At 42.3% G+C, this 16,829-nt stretch overlaps 2 protein-coding genes across 3 annotated transcripts in view; one reads left to right on the forward strand and one right to left on the reverse strand.

Moving 5' to 3' along the window:
* Nucleotides 1–16,829, forward strand: part of GOLGA7B (golgin A7 family member B) — a 388,598-nt gene that overhangs the window by 23,767 nt on the left and 348,002 nt on the right. The gene's annotated exons all lie outside the window — the stretch shown is intronic.
* The window catches only part of SFRP5 (secreted frizzled related protein 5), a 118,490-nt gene continuing 116,228 nt past the window's right edge, over nucleotides 14,568–16,829 (reverse strand). Inside the window, exon 3 of the mRNA XM_068257998.1 lies at nucleotides 14,568–15,758. Within this exon, the coding sequence (XP_068114099.1) occupies nucleotides 15,406–15,758 (353 nt within the window). The 3' untranslated portion in view covers nucleotides 14,568–15,405. The remainder of the gene's footprint in view (nucleotides 15,759–16,829) is intronic.

The following is a 16,829-nucleotide window of genomic DNA, read 5'->3' on the forward strand; positions in this document are numbered from 1 at the left end:
GACACTGTGACACAATGTAAAGCAGTCAGTGTACAGCTTGTATAACAGTGTAAATATTGTATGATATCTTCTCATGGGACAGCACTGCAGATGTGACACTGTGATACAATGTAAAGCAGTCAGTGTACAGCTTGTATAACAGTGTAAATATTGTATGATATCTTCTCATGGGACAGCACTGCAGATGTGACACTGTGATACAATGTAAAGCAGTCAGTGTACAGCTTGTATAACAGTGTAAATATTGTATGATATCTTCTCATGGGACAGCACTGCAGATGTGACACTGTGATACAATGTAAAGCAGTCAGTGTACAGCTTGCATAACAGTGTAATATTGTATATCTTCTCATGGGACAGCACTGCAGATGTGGCACTGTGATACAATGTAAAGCAATCAGTGTACAGCTTGCATAACAGTGTAAATATTGTATGATATCTTCTCATGGGACAGCACTGCAGATGTGACACTGTGATACAATGTAAAGCAATCAGTGTACAGCTTGTATAACAGTGTAAATATTGTATGATCTTGTAACAAACGTTGGAGAGGCAGTTGCGGTGAACAGCGCTACCACCGCAGCTGCCTCCAGCTCTCTGCCTAGCAATCTATCGGTGCCTCAGGCGTCGCCGTCTAGCATGCCGAGGACGGGTCTGTCAGTTGCACATAAGGTCGCCTTATCGGGTGCACGCGCACAGACAGGACCTTTATGCGTGGAGGTGGCGCGACAGCTGACCAGCCGGTCGGCTGACGTCAGAGGAGACACTCGCTGCTCCTCATTGGCTGAGAGGAGGGGGCGTGCCTGAGGGGTCTCCTCTGCTTCATAAGCCTAGCTGAATCACTCGCAACTTGTCTGCTGTTGCGAATACTTGGTGTTAGCGCTCAGACCCTTAGATAGTTCCGGTGTGCTTTGATCCGGGAGGAAGCCGGGGATTTCACACAAGATAGGAATTGTTTGATAGCTATAAAGATTATTCATTACTGTGTTTTTATCTGTGCATGACTCTGGCTCGTTCTGACTACTCTTCTGCTCAGTGATTCTGTTCCTCTGCCCATCTGATCTTGCTGCCGACTCTGCCTGTTTAAACCTTCCTGTCTCTTTCTTCCGATTTTGTACTGCATCTGTCTGTCTGTTGCCAATAGAGATGTCGCGAACCCTGTTCGCGAACCTCCGCGGAAAGTTCGGTTCGCGAACCGCAATAGACTTCAATGGGGATGCGAACTTCAAAATTTACAAAAATTTCTACTGGCTGGAATAATGATAGAAAACATGTTTCAAGGGTTCTAATACCTGGACCTCCCTCCTCCCTTCTACCCTTCTACCCTTCTACCTATTCCCTCCTACCAGAGGGAGGAGGGTCTCATCTGCCAGGGAATTCCAGTATTTCAAAAGCTAGCTTACATACTGTGGCTGGGGATTGAACCCAGGTCTCAGTGTATGGTAGGTAACTAACATATCCATTATACCACCAACACTTCTAGCTGAAGCTAGCCTAGCATGTACCATTTATGCTCAATCCAAAAGAAAAATAACATTTATATCACGCTTTTCTCCTGGGAGACTCAAAGCACCAGAGCTGCAGCCACTAGGGCGCGCTCTATAGGCAGTAGCAGTGTTGGGAAGACTTGCCTAAGGTCTCCTACTGAATAGGTGCTGGCTTACTCAACAGGCAGAGCCGAGATTCAAACCCTGGTCTCCTGAGGCAGAGCCCTTAACCATTACACCATCCAGCCACTGCTTAAGGATATGTAGGCAGGCATAGCCTTGGCTTTCAGCAACAGTTGTCAAGAGAAAAATTAGACAAGACAAATAACATTTATATCACACTTTTTTCTCCTGGCGGACTCAAAGCGCCAGAGCTGCAGCCACTAGGGTACGCTCTATAGGGAGGTGGGAGGTGGGAGGAAGGAGGTGGGAGGAGGGAAGCAGCTGTTCCTTAACTAATTAGTGTAGGCAGACAAGTGAGTCAAATGGTCAAATGGTATAAGGACCTTGCTTGGGGGGGGGGGGGGGGGAGCGGGCCTCCAGCAGTGAGAGCAGCGTGTTTGGCAATAATGTGCCTGCTGACTGTGATGTAGAGGGTCAAAGTTTAAATAGAGCATTATGGAGCGAATCGAACTTCCGCAAAAGTTCGCCTGCTGCAGGCGAACACGAACTACCAAAATTCGCCTGGAGCCGTTCGCCGGCGAACAGTTCGCTACATCTCTAGTTGCCAACCCGATTAGTCTGACCACTCTACTCTCACCAGTGGGCCCTTGGTGAGGGGCGCTGTACTGTTAGTGCCCTCCAGCTCCTCTGGTGAGGTATAGCTAAACATATCAGTTCTGTTGCACCAAGCACTATACTTGCTGTCACATCAGCTGTCTGATATACCTGCATTATAGGTGATTCTGCAGATCACCATATAATCAGGTATATATCTGCATTATAGGTGATACTGCAGATCACCTAATAATCAGAATTCTGTTTCTTGCTGACACCAATCGTTACAGATATCTTCTCATTGGACAACACTGCAGATGTGGCACTACAGAAGCTGTACACTGACTGCTTTACATTGTATCACAGTGTCACATCTACAGTGCTGTCCCATGAGAAGATATACAATATTTACACTGCTATACAAGCTGTACACTGACTGCTTTACATTGTATCACAGTCTCACATCTGTAGTGCTGTCCCATGAGAAGATATCATACAATATTACACTGCTATACAAGCTGTACACTGACTGCTTTACATTGTATCACAGCGTCACATCTGCAGTGCTGTCCCATGAGAAGATATCATACAATATTTACGCTGTTATGCAAGCTGTACACTGACTGCTTTACATTGTGTCACAGTGTCACATCTGCAGTGCTGTCCCATGAGAAGATATCATACAATATTACACTGTTATACAAGCTGTACACTGACTGCTTTACATTGTATCACAGCGTCACATCTGCAGTGCTGTCCCATGAGAAGATATCATACAATATTACACTGTTATACAAGCTGTACACTGACTGCTTTACATTGTGTCACAGTGTCACATCTGCAGTGCTGTCCCATGAGAAGATATCATACAATATTACACTGTTATGCAAGCTGTACATGGACTGCTTTACATTGTATCACAGTGTCACATCTGCAGTGCTGTCCCATGAGAAGATATCATACAATATTACACTGTTATACATGCTGTACACTGACTGCTTTACATTGTGTCACATCTGCAGTGCTGTCCCATGAGAAGATATCATACAATATTACACTTATACAAGCTGTACACTGACTGCTTTACATTGTATCACAGCGTCACATCTGCAGTGCTGTCCCATGAGAAGATATCATACAATATTACACTGTTATGCAAGCTGTACACGGACTGCTTTACATTGTATCACAGTGTCACATCTGCAGTGCTGTCCCATGAGAAGATGTCATACAATATTACACTGTTATACATGCTGTACACTGACTGCTTTACATTGTGTCACATCTGCAGTGCTGTCCCATGAGAAGATATCATACAATATTACACTGTTATACAAGCTGTACACGGACTGCTTTACATTGTATCACAGTGTCACATCTGCAGTGCTGTCCCATGAGAAGATGTCATACAATATTACACTGTTATACAAGCTGTACACTGACTGCTTTACATTGTGTCACAGCGTCACATCTGCAGTGCTGTCCCATGAGAAGACATCATACAATATTACACTGTTATACAAGCTGTACACTGACTGCTTTACATTGCGTCACTTCTGCAGTGCTGTCCCATGAGAAGATGTCATACAATACTTACACTGTTATACATGCTGTACACTGACTGCTTTACATTGTGTCACATCTGCAGTGCTGTCCCATGAGAAGATATCATACAATATTACACTGTTATACAAGCTGTACACTGACTGCTTTACATTGTATCACAGCGTCACATCTGCAGTGCTGTCCCATGAGAAGACATCATACAATATTACACTGTTATACAAGCTGTACACTGACTGCTTTACATTGTATCACAGCGTCACATCTGCAGTGCTGTCCCATGAGAAGATGTCATACAATATTACACTGTTATACAAGCTGTACACTGACTGCTTTACATTGTATCACAGCGTCACATCTGCAGTGCTGTCCCATGAGAAGATGTCATACAATATTACACTGTTATACAAGCTGTACACTGACTGCTTTACATTGTATCACAGCGTCACATCTGCAGTGCTGTCCCATGAGAAGATGTCATACAATATTACACTGTTATACAAGCTGTACACGGACTGCTTTACATTGTCACAGTGTCACATGTGCAGTGCTGTCCCATGAGAAGATATCATACAATATTTACACTGTAATACAAGCTGTACACTGGCTGCTTTACATTGTATCACAGTCTCACATCTGTAGTGCTGTCCCATGAGAAGATATCATACAATATTACACTGCTATACAAGCTGTACACTGACTGCTTTACATTGTATCACAGCGTCACATCTGCAGTGCTGTCCCATGAGAAGATATCATACAATATTTACGCTGTTATGCAAGCTGTACACTGACTGCTTTACATTGTGTCACAGTGTCACATCTGCAGTGCTGTCCCATGAGAAGATATCATACAATATTACACTGTTATACACGCTGTACACTGACTGCTTTACATTGTATCACAGCGTCACATCTGCAGTGCTGTCCCATGAGAAGATATCATACAATATTACACTGTTATACAAGCTGTACACTGACTGCTTTACATTGTGTCACAGTGTCACATCTGCAGTGCTGTCCCATGAGAAGATATCATACAATATTACACTGTTATGCAAGCTGTACATGGACTGCTTTACATTGTATCACAGTGTCACATCTGCAGTGTTGTCCCATGAGAAGATATCATACAATATTACACTGTTATACAAGCTGTACACTGACTGCTTTACATTGTATCACAGCGTCACATCTGCAGTGCTGTCCCATGAGAAGATGTCATACAATATTACACTGTTATACAAGCTGTACACTGACTGCTTTACATTGTATCACAGCGTCACATCTGCAGTGCTGTCCCATGAGAAGATGTCATACAATATTACACTGTTATATACAAGCTGTACACTGACTGCTTTACATTGTCACAGTGTCACATGTGCAGTGCTGTCCCATGAGAAGACATTATACAATATTACACTGTTATACAAGCTGTACACTGACTGCTTTACATTGTATCACAGCGTCACATCTGCAGTGCTGTCCCATGAGAAGATATCATACAATACTTACACTGTTATACAAGCTGTACACGGACTGCTTTACATTGTATCACAGTGTCACATCTGCAGTGCTGTCCCATGAGAAGATATCATACAATACTTACACTGTTATACAAGCTGTACACGGACTGCTTTACATTGTATCACAGCGTCACATCTGCAGTGCTGTCCCAGGAAACGACATAACAAAATATTTCCCAAAATTTAAAGTGTCCTCCATTTTGTGAGATGCTGTATATTGAAAGGTCGGATCTACAGTGAATGATAGAGATGGCCATTGGCATGCATATAATTCTATCTAACATGGAAATTGGGTGTCGCTTAGAATTGGTCCAATGAAAATTGACGGGAAGTGTGCTTGAGGGACCTGATTACGAGCTGAATAAGAATTGCATTGAAAGGATTTGCATCTCCTTAACAAATTTAACAATTCACAAATCTGATTTTATTAAATTACACACAATTGATCCCTACAGAAGTATGTTAAAAAGTAACTTTTATTATTATACTTAAAATGTTTCACTTATTTATTTGTTTTCTTCTAATACACATAACCAGGGTGGGGCCGTATGTGTACAAAGAAGCACTCGCACAAATTTGACAGTTTCTATGTGACCGTGCTTCCAGGCCCATCCACTGGACTAATATAGCCCTAAATTCCTACATATAGATGAAAACCCCCCACCAATCCGACATGTTTCGACCCCAAAACTGGAGTCGTCGTCAGGGAAAAGAAAGTGCTTTGTGCTAAGAGGTGCTAGTGCATTAAGAAATATAAAGCATTGTGTATATACATTCCATAAAGAAAACAACAAATGAGAGCAAGTGCTCTCTTGCTCAGTCAGCATTGAAGTGAGCCTTCACCTCATCTGTTTATATACTGCCTGTGAGGGGCAGTCCCCTGCCGAGACTACCCCTCCCATTTTTCCAATCCTCTCATTGGTGAATTTCATTGTCAATCAAAATCCCTGTATCATTATTGGTCCACATATTGTTTCCCATTATCCTTTAAACAGCCTTAAAAATAAGTTTCCATACCTCCAAACTTCTTGTACATCATGTCTATATACCCAATGACAATCCTTTAGAAATCTGTGCTGCCTTCCGTATGTTAAAGCAAAAAACGCCATATATCTTCGTATTCTCCATAGACTAACATTGGGGGGTTCTGATTGGTGTATTCCTTACCATGTGACTCACTCTAGCTCAAAACCGTCCAATCGTTGTATGTGTGACAGTGTTGCTATGGTAACCTGGTCACGTGGGGCCGCCATCCTATCAGATGTTCATGTGGATCGGAGCCTCCACCACGTCATCCGTTCGTCTTAACGCTGCACGTAGCAGCGTTACCATGGAAACACATGTAAGCGGCCAGGCTTGTGCATAGTATGGAGCGAGCGTACAATTCGCTCCTCCTCCCGCATACTTTCCAACCTATCAGATGTGGATCGGGGCCTCCCAGCAAGCCCTCTCATCGCGTCATCCATTCATATTTACGCTGTGCTTGGCAGCGTTGCTATGGATACATTCCTATGCGAGCTATTATACTTAATGCGGGGAGTGTGCGTAACTTTCGCCCCTCCTCATCACTCTTCCAAACACAGATATCACTACCTTCTTTATTTATAAATTCGCACAGATCCCTTTTCCTCATAGCCACTATGACACATAACCAGTCATTTTATCGAAGATGAAAGCCCTCTCCACACGGTTTATAGCACATCACTTTTTTTCTTCTTACCTATGTCCCCACAGTCTAGTTTGTCACTTATTTTAATACATCAATCAGCCCCATTTTATTAAGGTGTCGCTGAATAGTATGCTCCTTTTCAAATTTAAGGGAGAACAATCCTAATAGACTATTAGCAAGTCAGTATTCAGCAGGGCATAATAACCCGTCCATTATACCTCTATTACAGTTGATTGTAATGTATAAACAAGTGATGTGGGGTCTATAGTTTTAAATCCTTATATTCTGCTATCACTGGATAATATTCGTCTTATTTGAATTGCTGTAGATGGAAGATTGGATTCCCACTATTGCTGTTTATACAACATTTATTGGATAAATGGGGTGTATGTAAACCCCTCATTTAAGCCTCCCGGATTTAGGGTTCCTAGGCGGTAGATCCATTTTGCCTCAAGTTGCCGCAATTTTAGATCCAGATTCCCCCCTCTAGGTCCCATCTTCCACTGCTGTATAACAAAAAACTTTAGACATGAAGTATCCCCTTCATGAGATTCCCTAAAATGTCTTGAGACTGGTGTATCTTTTGGGTTCCTTATATTGCCAATATGTTCCAATATTCTCTGTTTTACCTGCCTAGTTGTTTCTCCTATATATAGCAGGTGGCATGGACATTCTATGGCATATATTACACCCTCAGTCTCACAATTGAAAAAGTCCAGAATTTCATACATTTTCTCATTTTTAGGGGCCATAAAGTTTTTGCATACATTGACATTAGAACATGCCTTGCAATGGCCGCATTTATACATCCCTTTCAGAGGTCTGTCAAGCCAGGTTTTCTTTATGTTCTTTTTTGAAATCGGTAGAAAGGAGTGTACTAGTTCATCTCCAATATTTTTTCCTCTCCTATACGTAAAATTCGGTGTCTTTGGAAGTATTTGTTTTAACTGTGGATCCAATTGAAGTATTGACCAATGTCGTCTTACAATTTTCTTTATTTCTTCTGATTGTAGTGAGTAGGTGCTTATGATTCGCATTGCGTTCTCATTTTGTCCGTCCTCCCTTGTATTTTGTTTGGGGACCAGAAGGGTCTCCCTTTCTATCTCCTGAGCCTTTCTCTGTGCCTCCTTTATTACATAGTTTGGATATCCCCTGTCATCAAATCTTTTCTCTAATGTACTACATTCCTCCTCAAAACTCTGATCATTTGAGCAGTTTCGCCGTGCTCTAAGGTACTGTCCTTTTGGAATTCCCTTTTTTAGAGCTACTGGATGATGACTATTCCAGGACAATAACGAATTTGTAGATGTTGGTTTTCTAAATATCTTAGTTTCCAGTTTTCCGAAATCTGCTCTTGTAATTTGCACATCGAGGAAGTTCAGAGAACGCTTATCAATTTCATATGTAAAGTACATTCCAATCTGATTCTGGTTCAGCAATTGTACAAAGTCCACAAATATATCCCTGGGGCCGTTCCACAAGATGAACACGTCATCTATGAAACGACCCCAGAAAAGCACATGCGATGTGTAAAAGGCTAGATCCTCCGAAAAAACAACTGTATCCTCCCACCAACCGAGAAAGAGATTTGCGTACGATGGGGCACACGATGTCCCCATCGCACATCCCTTCCTCTGAATGTAAAATTTGTTTTGAAATAGAAAGTAGTTGTGAGTCAAGATGAAGTACAGAAGATCCACAATAAACTGAGAATGTTCCTTGAGGTGGATACTCCTAGTTTTAAGGAAGTACTCTACGGCTTCAATGCCTATATCATGTTTTATGTTGTTATATAGGGACTCGACATCTAAACTTGCCAGCCAAACTTCATCATTTATTGATATCCCCTGTAGTCTGTTGAGTAAGTCCATCGTATCTCGAATATATGAGGGTAAGCTAGTTACAAAAGGTTTAAGGAATTGATCTACATATTGACTGATTTTTTCCGTCAGGCAACCATTGCCAGAAATTATCGGTCGTCCTGGTGGTTTCTCCAATTTTTTGTGTATCTTAGGAAGTGAATAAAAAGTGGCTATCGTTGGATATTTTGACAGCATACAAGTCTGATCTTTTTTACTTAGAACTTTTTTCTCGACGGCATCGTTTAACAATGTCTCTAATTTTTTATAGAAAGCTGAAGTTGGATTGCTTTCCAGTCTCTCATAATTTTCTTTATTGTTTAGAATTCCCATGCACATCTCAATATACTGTTCCTTTTTCATCAACACAATATTCCCACCTTTGTCTGATTTTTTAAAAATCAAGTCCTCATTTTTACTTAGATCTATTAAGGCCTTTTGTTCATCCTCACTCAGATTGTGTCTCCTATCAACCCTTTTTGTCTTACTCAGTTCTTCAAGCTCTTTTTCCACAGTCTCTAAGAAGATTTGAATGGGAGGGTAGGAACCAATTGCTGGACAGAACCTACTTTTTACTGTTAGGTTACTTTCTGGTATACCTAGGTTAGTTTCTCCTGTTTCATTCTCAGTCAATAAATCGTTTAAAATCTCCAAATTTCGCATTTCCTGAGCCACTTCCATTTTCGATTTCATGGTTTCAGAATTCATGTGCTTGTATACAGCCAACTTCCTTCCAAACAAGTTTATATCTTTTATTATTTCAAACAAATCAAAGTTTGCTGTAGGTACAAACGTGAAACCCTTAGACAATACCGAAATTTCAAATTTGTTCAAATGATAGTCTGTTAAATTAACAATTAGAAGAAAACAAATAAATAAGTGAAACATTTTAAGTATAATAATAAAAGTTACTTTTTAACATACTTCTGTAGGGATCAATTGTGTGTAATCTCCTTAACAAAGTCTGATGGTGAATATGATTTCAGCTTGCCTACATTTCATCTGCATAGAAAGCACGGTTATTCTGCTGTTTCTAACATAAACTAGCAGATGTTAGTGCCAAAGTTCTACTGCCAGTCACCAGGTTAGTGCAGATGTTTGAAAACCAGTAACAATGCTTCCTGTTTAGTGCATCAAATTCCAGCAAGGTAACAGTACTCCAAACGGTGTCCTGTCAGTAAGGGTGTGTACACCCATCCAATCTCACCACCTCTATGTAGTATGAGGGTTTACCTAATCTATTCATACTCTTCAAAATCTGTTGGCCCTCCTGCTACATGGAGGTGGTAATATCGACCAATCAAAATTGTATGTTTGTACCCTTAGGTTGCATAGAGGGGCAATCTAAGCTCACGGTCAGTATTAGTAATTCTTAGCTAGTGAATTGAGATAGAGAAAACTCTTAAAGGGGCTCTACAGCGTAAAACTGTAAAATTTAAAATATGTGCAAACCTATACAAATAAGAAGTACATCTCTTCCAGAGTAAAATGAGCCATAAATTACTTTTCTCCTATGTTGCTGTCACTTACAGTAAGTAGTAGAAATCTGACAGAAGCGACAGGTTTTGGACTAGTCCATCTCTTTATAGGGGATTCTCAGGGTTATAGTTATTTTCAAAAGCACTTTGTGAATGGCAGTTCTGTCCAACTGCCAAAAAACTGTGTAGCGAGCAGGGAGGCTGGCCAGCATCATTGTTTAAATCCTTTTTAGGGAATATCTTTATAAATAATAAAAGCCTTGCTGTGAATCCCCTATGAAGAGATGGACTAGTCCAAAACCTGTCACTTCTGTGAGATTTCTACTACCTACTGTCAGTGACAGCAACATAGGAGAAAAGTCATTTATGGCTCATTGTACTCTGGGGAAAAATGTACTTCTAATTTGTATATGTTTGTACATATTTTAAATCTTGTAGTTTTTTTCGCTGTAGTGCCCCTTTAACAACCTTCAAACAAAAACTCCCTTCAGTTTGATACTCTGAACAGCATAGAGCAGGGGTCGGCAACCCGCGGCTCTCTTTCACCTTCGCTGAAGGATTGTGCATATGGGGGTCATATCTGCTAACGGATTGTGCATATGGGGGTCATATCTGCTAACGATTTGTGCATATGGGGGTCATATCTGCAAACGATTTGTGCATATGGGGGTCATATCTGCTGAAGGATTGTGCATATAGGGGTCATATCTGCTAATGATTTGTGCATATGGGGGTCATATCTGCTAACGATTTGTGCATATGGGGGTCATATCTGCTAACGATTTGTGCATATTGGGGTCATATCTGCTAATGATTTGTGCATATGGGGGTCATATCTGCTAACGATTGTGCATATGGGGGTCATATCTGCTAACGATTTGTGCATATTGGGGTCATATCTGCTAATGATTTGTGCATATGGGGGTCATATCTGCTAACGATTTGTGCATATGGGGGTCATATCTGCTAACGATTTGTGCATATTGGGGGCATATCTGCTAACGATTTGTGCTTATTGGGGTTATATCTGCATATTGGGGTCATATCTGCTAACGATTTGTGCATATGGGGGTCATATCTGCTAACGATTTGTGCATATGGGGGTCATATCTGCTAACGATTTGTGCATATGGGGGTCATATCTGCTAACGATTTGTGCATATTGGGGGCATATCTGCTAACGATTTGTGCTTATTGGGGTTATATCTGCATATTGGGGTCATATCTGCTAACGATTTGTGCATATGGGGGTCATATCTGCTAACGATTTGTGCATATGGGGGTCATATCTGCTAACGATTTGTGCATATGGGGGTCATATCTGCTAACGATTTGTGCATATTGGGGGCATATCTGCTAACGATTTGTGCTTATTGGGGTTATATCTGCATATTGGGGTCATATCTGCTAACGATTTGTGCATATGGGGGTCATATCTGCTAACGATTTGTGCATATGGGGGTCATATCTGCTAACGATTTGTTTTATAATGGTTTTGCGGCTCCCAGTTTTTTTCTCTTTTCGGAAACGGGTCCAAGTGGCTCTTTATGTCTTAAAGGTTGCAGACCCCTGGCATAGAGCCTTCTTGTTCCTCTGTCCTGCCCATTCCAGGGCTGTCCTCTGCTGTAGCTATTCAGCCTGCTGGCTCTTTGGAACTCTTCGCGCCTCGAGATGTCCTAAGGCTGAATGCATTGCTACTGGGCATGCACAAGTCCGATTTGCACATGCTCAGTTTGAATACATTAGTCCTCGGAAACGCTCAATGACACAAGTAGTCCGGAAGAGCTCTTCAAGTCAGTGGGTTGAGTAGCTACACCAGAGGATAGTGCTGGAATGCTGGGCCCGTCAAATGCCCAGGGGGGTTCTATGCAGTCCACAGCCTACTCTCCTCTAAGGCACTTACCAAGCCTTAAAGCACGTCTGAAGTGAGAGGGATATGGAGGCTGCCATATTTACTTTCTTATAAACAATGCACATTGCCTGGTTGTCTTGCTGATTCTCTCCCTCTAATATGTTTAGCCATGCATCCCAACTTTCTGAGATAAGAAAGAGTTATACCCTAAGATAAGCCCCTGCCACACCCCTGCCACACCCCCTAGTGATGTATACCACAAGGAATTAAATAGTTTTAAAATTCACTCTATACTGGTCCTTTTTATCATCATTGGGGTTCCTTAATATTAACATTTGGAAAGAGACAGTTGGGAGCTATGCATTTAGCCACAGCCCCTGAACAACTGTTTCAGGTGTGTGATTCAGACACTACTGCAGCCTAATAGATCAGCAGGACTGCCAGGCAACTGGTATTCTTAAAAGGAAATAAATATGGCAGCCTCCATAACCCTCTCACCTGTGGTTCCCTTTAAACTTCAAGAAGACTTGACATAGCGCCCATCTATGGTTACGGCAATTATATAGATACATTTTTTACATTTTATACATTTAGTTTTTCTTTTAGGGCCCGTTTCCACTAGTGCGACGCGATTTCGCCGGCATTCCGACGCTTGTAAAAACGCATGCGGGTGCGTTTCCGCATGCGTTTTACCCGCGATTTCGCGTGCGATTTCGCATGGCAGGGTGCCATGCGAAATTAACCATGACACTGCCAGGGCAAAATAACATTGAGAAGGGTGCGAAATCGCACGCGAAATCGCGGGTAAAAACGCATGTAACAAACGCATGCGTTTTTACTATTAAATACATTAGCGGCGATTCGCACGGATTCTCGACGCAGGCGAATTCTGCGGGTCCCGCCGTGCAGATTTGGCCCGCCGCCAAATCGCTCCCGCACGCCGCACAGGTGGAAACAGCCCCATCCACTAACATTAACTATGCGAATCCGCATGCAGTGCCCGCATGCGGATTCGCCCTAGTGGAAACGAGCCCTTAATGTGTAATATGCTTTTTTTTTAATTTAGTCACATACCAGATATTTATTGCAAGATCCCCTTTGTAAAATTTATTTTGGAATTGGTGGGGGAGGGGGCAGAATTTACCGTTTAGGAGCTTGTAGGTGAAGGCGTTTTGGTGCCCTAAACTCAGGCCACACCCTCATATTAGGTGAGCGTCCCCCCTCCCCAGACTAGGTCTAGACTAGGTCAATCTAGGTAGTAGATGTGCCCTCCTCCCCCACGTATAGGGAGCCAGATCTGCTCCCACCCCAGCCCCCCAATAGGTAGGGTGACATTTGGGGGGCGGAGCCAGCTCTCCTACATAAAGCGTCTGTAGGCACAGGCCTACAGTGCCTTAAAGTAAATTTGGCCTGGGTGAGGGGGGGCATTGAGATTTATTATCCCTTACAACTATGTCAGGGGTTGCAGTGGGATTTTTCAAATCCTATATAAAGAGACACTGAAGCGAAAAAAAATTATATTATGATTTGTATGCGTAGTACAGCTAAGAAATAAAACATTAAGATCAGATACATCAGTCTAATTGTTTCCAGTACAGGAAGAGTTAAGAAACTCCAGTTGTTATCTCTATGCAAAAAAGCCATTAATCTCTACGACTTTCAAAGTGGTGGAGAGGGCTGTTTTCTGACTTTTATTATCTCAACTGTTCCTGAACTATTTACTTTTTCTCTGCCAGAGGAGAGGTCATTAGTTCACAGACTGCTCTGAAAGAATCATTTTGAATGCTGAGTGTTGTGTAATCTGCACATATTATAGAATGATGCAATGTTAGAAAGAACACTATATACCTGAAAATAAAAATATGAGAATATTTTCTTTGCTGCTAATCTTCTAGTAATTATTCATAGTACACAACCAATTCATTATATCATATATTTTTTTTTCGCTTCAGTGTCTCTTTAAAGAGAGTCTGAAGCGAGAATAGATCTCGCTTCAGACCTCATAGCTAGCAGGGGCATGCGTGCCCCTGCTAAAACGCCGCTATAGCGCGGCTTAACGGGGGTCCCTGTCCCCCCAAACCCCCTCCGAGCAGCGGGGGAGCGCTTCCTGGTTGGGGCAGGGCTAACCGCCGCAGCCCTGCCCCACGCGCGTCTGTCAGACGGGTATCTCCGCCTCTCCCCCGCCCCTCTCAGTCTTCCTTAACTGAGAGGGGCGGGGGAGAGGCGGCGATGCGCGTCTGATAGACGCGACTGGAGGCAGGGCTGCAGCCGTTAGCCCTGCCTCCAGGAAGATCATCTCCAGCGAACATTTTCCGACCCAGGGTTTGCGGGGGGTGGGTTGGGGGTGAAGGGACCCCCGTTAAGCCGCGGGATAGCGGCGTTTTAGCAGGGGCACACGTGCCCCTGCTATATATAAGACCTGAAGCGAGATTTAGTCTCGCTTCAGTGTCTCTTTAAGCACGATCTGTTTGATTCCGGTAATCTATGTGTAATAATTCAATGACTGTGAATTCTTTTACATGAAAACATATGATGTTCTTGTGATTTGTAAATCAAAATTTCGCTCTTCGGAATCCCTGTTATTTATTTTTTTTATCTGGTGATTTATGAAGAACAGACCCCAGCGTCCTATTTTTCAGCCAAAACTCCTATCTCATTACAAATAATTTGTTAGATACACGGTACGTAGAAAAGACGAGATGGATTGCAACGTTCCAAGCTGACATCATGCAGCGTATACATTATTTCGGAGTCCTTCTGCCCACTCACCAATCAGCAACTTTCCTATAAATTCAGAACATATTTTTTGTCTTCTTTATATTTTTTCCCTTTTTTTCCCCTGTTTTATATCCTCTTTTATACCAGTGTCACATTTACTTCTTAATGTATTTGCCTAAGGGACTAATAAACCACTGCTTTCATAAACTGTGAGAACGTTGCTTATATTTGTATCGTTCCAGGCTTAGAAGCTTATTGTTTCTGAATTTTTAAACTCAAGTCATATTTTTTTCTTTCGACATCCTTCACATTAACGTACAGATGCTCAGTCCTTTTTTTTTCCTCGATTAGTTTCTGGTTCTCGTTGTAAAGATCACATTCTCCACCCTTCCCGGTTGTATTGCTCGGAATGACTACCCTAGTAATCTTTTTATGGTATGGCGAGTATGCTAGGTTACTGCTATTGCTAATATATAAAGTCCATTTTGGTAAGGCAGGGTGAGGGCATCGCTCTTAATGTTCTCTAGATGTTTGCGTTAGCGGAAGGATCCCAGGTGAGACCCGGCGCCGTGAGAGATGGTCTCGGAGCAGGGGTATGAGAACATGAAGTTTACGGCATACTTCATGTCCTTGCTTTTCTTATCCCACTTGTAGATGGCGGTCAGAAGAAGCTTATTGTCCACCTTCCGACCCATGATCAGGAAACTCCCGCTGAGGTTGTCTAGTTGGGGGCACGGACACCCTGCCGCGTTCTTAATGTACAAGACCAGCTTGCGAAACTCTTTCCGCTTCAGCTTTCCCGCTTTCAGCACTTTCTTCTTCTTTTGAGCTGCAATGAGTTTTCGGTCTCCGTTCTCGATCTTCATCTCTTTGATACGCATCCGGAGAACTGGAAAAAATTCAAGCAAACAAATGGTCAGTCTCGTTTGGAAAGTTAGAGGCCTACGCAACTGTGTTGTGCTGGCGTTGATGCCTGGTTCCTTTATCTAAAAAACAATTCATTTTGTTTCAAAGTACGAGAAAAGCAAACCCAGGGCCTTTTAAGCGATGTTCTGCGTGCCAAAACATTACAGAATGGAGAGACTGAGGCTTTCATATATTTCTTTTAGATAACAGCACTTTACACGGTCATTTATACACGTTGCCCTCTTGGTGAATTCAATAAAAAATTAAATAAATAAATAAAAAAGCGGTTATTCATTCAAATTCACTGAGAATGGGATACTTTTGCTTTTAATTTTAAGGTCAGTTTATTTCTAAACTTGGGATAAGGGAATTTTTTTGTGTGCGTTTCGGCTGATATGGGTGCTGGCCTCGTTCCATTGTTGCTTCAAGGGAACCCGAGGTGAGAGTGATATAGTGGCTGCCTTATGTATTTCCTTTTAAATTAATACCAGTTACCTGGCAGTCCTCCCAAGCGCACATCAAAAAAGGGCATCGGGGGAAAAAAGGGTGCGTGGTGTAAACGATAAGCAGTATTATCGTTTATAAAAATATTGTGTAGAATTTCATTTACAAATAGTGTTTTAAGAATTTAAAAAATCATTAAATAATGTGTATGAAATCGGCAATTCTTAAAACGTTAATCTTCCCTGTTTCTAAACTGAAACTTATATTTACATTTGTTAAAAACCCTCCCTGTACCTATCCCTAACCCCTAGACCCCCTGATGGTGCCTAAACCTAAGACCCCCCAGTTCGTGCCTAAACCTAAGACCCCCCTGTTGGTGCCTAAACCTAAGACCCCCCTGATGGTGCCTAAACCGAAGACCCCCCCCTGATGGTGCCTAAACCTAAGACCCCCCCTGATGGTGCCTAAACCTAAGACCCCCCCTGGTGGTGCCTAAACCTAAGACCCCCCCTGGTGGTGCCTAAACCTAAGACCCCCCCTGGTGGTGCCTAAACCTAAGACCCCCCCTGGTGGTGCCTAAACCTAAGACCCCCCTGGTGGTGCCTAAACC

This window comes from Hyperolius riggenbachi, chromosome 10, assembly GCF_040937935.1.
Source record: "Hyperolius riggenbachi isolate aHypRig1 chromosome 10, aHypRig1.pri, whole genome shotgun sequence".
Lineage (NCBI taxonomy): Eukaryota > Metazoa > Chordata > Amphibia > Anura > Hyperoliidae > Hyperolius > Hyperolius riggenbachi.